Raw genomic sequence first — 7500 nt, forward strand, 5'->3', positions numbered from 1 at the left:
GGAAGAACCGGGTCATCGACCCTCCTTCAAGGATCTGGCTCAGAGAGTCGATGTCATCCAGGACAGCAAGAGCGTGTGACCGTCCTCCAGGAGTCTCAAGCCTTGATTTAACTGGAATTATGGGATGCTTGTTCTTTCACTTTATCAGGGGTTTTAAGAGCCAAAGAAGCAGAAATCTGATGATGCCCTTCCAAAATATTGTGCAAGACATACAAAAGCGTGACGTTATAAAGACACAAATCACATTATTAAAGCTTTGTTTTTTTAATACTGTCATAGAACTAAAGATATGGCAAAGATAAAAATAAGATCTGCAATTTGTATTTTCCGCTTTTTCTGCTCAATATAAGAAAACGAGATCATTTTCGGATCAGTTCATGTGTGTTTCTGTTGTTATTTCATGAAGACGTTGAGGAGGCAGATGTTTGTCTCAGATGAACCAGTGTTCAGCAGTGATTATGCTTCAGTTCATGCGTCTCATCAGAGATGTTCAGAGCAGAGCCTGAAGAGAGACACACTGAGGGTCGGGTTTATCACCAAAATATGCAAATCATGTGAAAATCATCTTCATCAGCAGCAGATCCTGATAATCTTCGTTCATGGACATTTCTGTAGTTGGGATTGTTTGTTCTGGTTTGATTTTATATAAAGAGATTTCAGATGCATGGGATTCCAGCACAACAGAGAAGAAGATCTTCATCTCAAACACTGAATCTGTCCGGCCTGTAAACTTCATTCAGCTTTTACTGAATATGTGTGAATGCACTAAATGATTGTTTTTATTATTATTGCAGGTATTTGTACTGTTTTTGTGAGGTGCAGTACACGTTTGAGAGTTTTAAAGATGTTCCAAAGATACAAAAGCAATATCTACTTTTTTCAAAGACCAAGTAAAACCAATTTTTCAAATAATAGCGTTTCATTTACCGTATCTTCCGGACTATAAGTAGCACTTTTTTTCATAGTTTGGCTGGTCCTGCGACTTATAGTCAGGTGTGACTTATTTGTCAAAATTAATTTGACATGAGCCAAGAGAAATTAACCAATAGAAAACATTACCGTCTCCAGCCGCTAGAGGGCGCTCTATGCTGCTCAGTTCTCATGTTGGCTACACTGAAGACATACAGCGCCCTCTCGCGGCTGGAGACGGTAATGTTTTCTCTTGGTTTTTGGTTCTAAATAAATGCGACTTATAGTCTGAAAAATACGGGTAGATTTTTCAGTTTGTTTGTGTGTGTGAAAACGCCTGATCACTTAAATAATAAAACATCCCATCTGATCGGTGGCGTGTTTTTTAACAGAATGTTCTACAGTGCATTTTTACTGTAGCAGGCTATTCAACCATGGAATAATAATAATAAAAAAGTTTATATTTTAAAATTTTGGTAAGAAAAATCATCTCGTCATTCCCTCAGCTCATGAGTTTATATCCCACACTTCCAGCTTGTTTTCCTCAGCATTGACAAACTCGCAATTGTTGAGTTGAATTAAGTTATAAAGTTCGAACTAGGAAATAAACTTGAATTTACAATGAAATAGTCAGAATTGTTAAGGTTTAAATTGTATTTCATACTTTAAATGTATATGTAAATATTATATATTATCAAATCACAGTGCGCGCAGCTGCAAGTGACGTCACTGTGACGTCTACTGCAAATTGGTGCCTTACAAGCATGTGTGCTAGATATGAATAAAACGCTATTTCCGTTTTAATAAGCGTATGTGTATATTTTGCTAGTATTTAAACCTCTGTACTATAAAATGAATATTTTTAATTGACAACATTGAACAACTGTGACTAATAAGCAGGTTTAAATTTAGCGGTAAATCAGGTCCCGCGCTCAGCGCGCTCCCGCGGCTAAAAGCGTGTAAATCATTCCCTGCTCAGCGGCAGCAGCACAGAACCCTGCGTCTTACCTTCTGAGACTGGGAGTAACTGCAGTAATCTGATCATCTTCTACATTCAGCAGCAGGAACATCAAGAGCTTCAGGAGCTTCATCAGAGCGCGCGCATCAGACTGATTGCTCATTTGAATATTCTAATTTCAGCGTGTGACGTCACTCACGCGCATCTGTTTTTGAAATATAATGATTCCATCAAAGACAGAAACCACACATAAACATATAAAAATAAAATAACCTTTACAAAGTGGAAATTAAAAAGTATGTTTAAAAAACAAAACTTAATTTCAAGTTGTGTCAACTTAATCTTCAGCGCGTGACACTTCTGTCGGTGCTCCGGGAACACACCGGATCTGATCCGAACGACTGAAGCACTTTCCCGAAGCTTCTCTTCGACTGAACAGAATCAGGAACACTTTAAAAGCGTCTCTGAATCTGAATGTATTATTGTTCTAACGGCAGAAAGTGTTGATCAGTTTAGAGACCGATTCCTTTCATCTCTGGACTCGTTTGAGTGCATTGTGCTGCTCTTTTGTTATATTTTATGTCTTGAAGCTTTGAGCACATTTTAACACTTTATTATAAATCAGGTCTGAATCAGTTCTGATGAACACTCGGTGTAAACGGGTGCCGTGGAAGAACCTTTCAGTGATCGATTCTTAAACAACATTTAAACAGTTTAAAGAGCACTTCTCCACTATAAAGAACCTTTTCTGGAAAAGCTTAATGTTTTCACTCTGATTCACTCACAACACTTGCCTTTATTCGTTAGGTGACTCTCATGAACAGATTATTAGTCAGTAAATATGAAAGTTGCAATCAAGAAGTTGTTTATTCATGTGGTCATATGAACAGATGTGAAATAAATAAACAGAAATGAATCACTGGGACGATCAAACAGTTCAGTCCTTCATCATCATCATCATCATCATCAGCACAGGAGGCCGATGTCGTTCTTGGTGCAGCCCTGATTACAGCACATTCCCGCCAGTCCCATGGAGAAGTTCCGCTTCCGCCGGTCGGGACGCGTCCGCTCGAGCGTCTCCGGTCCGTCGCTCATCATCACCGGAAGCAGCTCCGCGAGAGACGTCTCTGTATCCGGGCTGAGCGCGCGCTCTGTGTCCACAGCGTCCTGAAACGCGTCCAGCAGCAGCAGACCTGCGACAGACACGGGCACGAGCACGAGCACGAGCACGAGCACGAGCTTCAGATCACGCGGATAGTGTTTATGATCAATCATCAATAACTGACTCCAGCTGAAGAATCTCTCCGTTACTGTCTGACTCCATCAGTGCTGGATTCCTGACAGTATTTATTCATATATGTATCATTATTAGACACATTAGTATCAATGATATCATTAATATCACATTGATTTATTATTAGAATTCATATTATTGAGCTTTCACCTAAAACTACACCTGAAATACAGAATGACGAACAAATGAATACTTTCTGTTGCTAAACTGAAATTTTCTTGTAACAAATGCAGACTGAGATATTTAAATAAGCCAGGACTTAAACCAACCTAATTTACTCCTAAATAAACACATTATTGATGATGATGATGATGATGAAGATGAGTAAGAACACTGTGGTGGTTGTGTAGGATGCTGTTATTAAAGTTACTTATAGTTTTAACACTTTAAAATAGTTTTTTTTTCTTCAGTTTAACTTGTAAAGATTTACTAATCCTGTTTTGTGTGAATTCTTTTTCCTTTTTAAAAATATGTCTATAGTTGCTAATAAGTTCATTTCAAGTTCTAAGTTGTAGTATATCATTAAACTGAGCAAATAATGTTGCATTGGGTGTAAGTTTAACAGAATATATATATTTATAGTTATCATCTATTTAATTACAAGGATCTCGGTGTTCTCTAACTAACCCTGTAGCTGAGGATGAGGATGATGAGGATGATGAAGGTGAGCAGTACCGGGCTCGTGCGCGCTCCTCCTCCACCGGGAGCCTCCGCAGGTGAAGATCACGGCTCTGATGAACTCACGGCCGCACAGTTTCACTCCGAAATCTCCCGCGCGCTCCGCGCTCACGCGCACACACACACCGCACACACACAGCAGCAGAACAGCCGAAAACACACGAAACATCGTCAGAACGAACATTAATAAGAGTTTATAAGAAAAGACTGCTGAAGTTCCTCGAGCTGCTGGTTTCTGATCATTCGCCATCAGTTCAGAGAGACTTTATACAGACACGGACTGACGTCACTCTCTCTCTCTCTCTCTCACACACACACACACACACACACTCACACATACACACACACACACACTCTCTCTCTCTCTCTCTCACACACACACACACACTTTCACACATACACACATACACACACACACTCTCTCTCACACACACACACACACACACACACAAGCACACACTTCTCAGACAGACACACACACACACAGTGTGGATAAAATGCATACCTGTTTGGGCTGGCTAAAGGTGGAGGACAAACTTAATATAAGTCTTCTCTGTTATATGCACAATGCTCTATTTAAAAGCAATCCAAAATCTTTTGTAGATAAATTGGTTTTTAGTGGGTATTGTCACGGACATGTTACGCGTCAGGTGAGCTCAGGTGTGTTAGTGGTCAGGGGCGTGTCTAGGGGGAGGCTGGGGGAGGCAATGCCTCCCCTAGGATAAGCCCTGCCTCCCCTGAGAAATGATCTGTCCCTCTGATGATAAATTAATACTTTAAAGTGGATTGTTTTGTGCATATTTTTCCATAGCTTGCAGATGGGTCTGATCCAACAAAAATCAAGTTTGGCGCTGTTTGACAGTGCGCGCGCTTCGGGGGTACGCGCTGTTTACCTGGCAGAGCTTTAAAGCAGTGTCGTGTCCAGAAGCCAAAGGGTGGCAAGAAAATTAGATTTGCCAACCCAAAACAGCGTTTGGGATCGAAGTGCATTGACAGCTGAACAGCCTGATTTTGTCCTCGATTTCTGCCGAGGGTAGGATGTTAATAGTTTTGGTTGTGGGCGATAAAAATGTCTCCACAGTCTGCTTTCGAAGAAATATCGTTGCATTGTGTGCTGCGCACATTCTATCAGCTGCAGTTCTGGCCCAGCGGGATTAATATACTGCGACATACATTAACATCACAGTTAACTCATTCACATTTTTTTCATCTGTTTAAATCCTTACTGGTTATTTAAACGTTTAATTCGTGTCCTTTTCTGACGTGCGGTTTTTCTGAGCACAAAGTGCGGCCCGAAAACGAAAAAGCCCTTCGAACTGTGCCTGATTACTAAGTTATGTTGTGTGCTAATACTGTCAAAACACACAAGGTTTGTGTATAGACTCATATGTTTAAAACGAAAGTAAACAACTGAAAGAAACAGATGCATGTCTGAATATTAGAGGCGCGCAGGTCTTAAAGGGACAGTAGGCTACATGCTGCCGTGTGAATTAAAGGGATAGATCACACTAAAATTTTATTTCTATCATTTCTGTTCTATTTCTATTTCTGTTTATACACTCACATGTTGTCCAAAACCTATATTAACTTATTTCTTGTGCTGAAAGCAAAAGAAGATATTTTGAAAAATTAGGATAACCAAACAGTTGCTGGTCCACATTGACTTTTATAGTAGGGGGGAAATTACTGTGGAAATCACTGTGAACCAGCAACTGTTTGATTTTCCACCTTCTTCAAAATAGAGTTTATGTTTAGTAGAAGAAGGAAACTCATTCAGATTTTTTTTCTTCACTATTTAAATTTTTGGGTGAATTATATGTTAATGAAACAACAAACACACAGAGAAAAATCAATACTCTATACTCTTGACTGAAAAACTTTAATTCAGTTGCTTTAATAGGAATCAGTGTATATAGTTTTTATTTTTATATTTGTTCATTACATTTTTTTAATGCTCCTGCTAAATACACCCCTTGTACATGAAAATGAAGCACTTTATTTGTATAATATCTGTATTTGTAATGTGTATCTTTGTTCTCATTTTTTAATAACAAAGATAAAATAATGACAAAGATTTTCATCCATGCACTTTGGCCTAAATATCTGCCACACTCTTTCATATTTTGTTACCTTAAAAGGCTTTATAATAGGGAAATTAGTTTGGCTGTGATGCTCAAACAGCTTACAAAATAGAAAAACCAACATGACAAAGAATCAGGATAAAATCATGGTATTTTCTGAAAAAAAAAAAATAATAATTGTTCGATTTTTATTATATCACCCAGCCCTGTGGGAGACCAAACCCATAGACTCCAACCCCCCATAAAATAATAATAATATTTGCCTATGGCAAGCACCACTAATAAAAAAAAAAAAAAATGAAACTATATTTAAAAAAAGTTATGTTGCCTCTGCTAATCATATCATAATTGAAATTCTTATAGTTTTACAAAAATAGCTTTTATTTCAACTCTCTAAATCTCCTGACACCTTGTAGCCGAATATATTCCTAGGCCTACGTATTTACATTTATTCATTTAGCAGACACTTTTATCCAAAGCCACTTACAACCACAGAATAACATTCAAATACTGTTCTCATACTGTTCAAAATGAGCATATCAAAAAAATTTTTTACCTGGGGCCGCATTCACAAAGAAACTTATAAGAGGCTACAAGTAGCTCCTAACTGGCGAATTTAAGAGAAACTCCTACAAATAATGACTGCTAATGTGTTTTACAAAGAGTAATTCACGAAGCATTTCAGCCCTAAAAGTAGCATCTACTTCTGGACCAGCTTAAAAGTAGAAACAAATTAATTAACCTCCTGTCTATACAAACCTGATGTAAGATTCATTTAAAGAACTCTCTTGTCCTTCTCGGTAACCTACTTGTGTAACACGTCTTCTCACAAGCAAACACCTGTCACTCATTATCAGGCAAACACCGTGATCTGTTATATATATTAATCTGTCATATCTGTTGACCTGGTTTAACTTTTATGTGATAGCCCTATAGTCTAATAGGGGCCCTGTGCCTATCTCTGGGTTCCTGGCTTAGAAAAAGATATGCATTAAAAAAGATTGTGTGTAATATAGCTTAATTTTGTGCCGATATTTTCAATTGTCTATGTTGCCCCCCCAAACAAGCCAAATGCCCCCCCAAACATGACATCCTGGTAACCCCTCTGTTAGTGGTTCCATCTGCAAGGTCCAATTGTGTGACAAGAACAGTTTTAGTTAGATCATCTGCTTGGAATAAATTGGATTTAAGAACAAGGCAAATATCCAACATATGTAACTCTAAAACAGATTATTATTAATAGCATTACACCAGTTAATTTTTGACTGTTACAGGTACTGACATTTTCAAATGTTGTGTGTGAATGTGTATATGTGGATAAATGTATACATGTGGTTATGTTATATGTAAGTTATATGTATGTTATATTTGTATATTTTTAACTGTACATACGTTTCAGCACTTTTATGGGCCCCAGGAAGACTAGCAACCACATGGAAGCTAATGGGGACCCAAATAAATAAAAAAACACACACACACACTCTGATTGAAAATCAATCTTTTATATCAATAACATGCTTTTCTAATTCCTGACATATTTCTGATATGATTATTAAGAATATTTATTACAAATGAAGAAT

General features: G+C 38.0%; 2 protein-coding genes across 7 annotated transcripts in view; one reads left to right on the forward strand and one right to left on the reverse strand.

Annotated features, from left to right (window-relative positions):
* LOC113088778 (tyrosine-protein kinase JAK2-like) overlaps positions 1–858 on the forward strand; it is an 18206-nt gene extending 17348 nt beyond the window's left edge. For all 6 annotated transcript variants that reach the window (XM_026255830.1, XM_026255827.1, XM_026255831.1 and 3 more), the window contains one exon: positions 1–858. This exon is cut by the window's left edge and continues 29 nt beyond it. In XM_026255830.1, coding sequence (XP_026111615.1) covers positions 1–79 — 79 coding nt within the window. In that variant the 3' untranslated portion in view covers positions 80–858.
* Positions 859–2715: 1857 nt separating this feature from the next.
* LOC113088780 (relaxin-3-like) lies at positions 2716–4119 on the reverse strand. The gene is made up of 2 exons (XM_026255834.1): positions 3837–4119; positions 2716–3060 (listed from the first exon to the last, which is right to left on the reverse strand). The coding sequence occupies exons 1-2, from the start codon at positions 4087–4089 to the stop codon at positions 2834–2836; spliced, it is 480 nt and encodes a 159-aa protein (XP_026111619.1). The 5' UTR covers positions 4090–4119; the 3' UTR covers positions 2716–2833.
* Positions 4120–7500: the final 3381 nt, after the last annotated feature.

This window comes from Carassius auratus, unplaced genomic scaffold, assembly GCF_003368295.1.
Source record: "Carassius auratus strain Wakin unplaced genomic scaffold, ASM336829v1 scaf_tig00047130, whole genome shotgun sequence".
In the NCBI taxonomy this organism is placed as follows: Eukaryota; Metazoa; Chordata; class Actinopteri; order Cypriniformes; family Cyprinidae; genus Carassius; species Carassius auratus.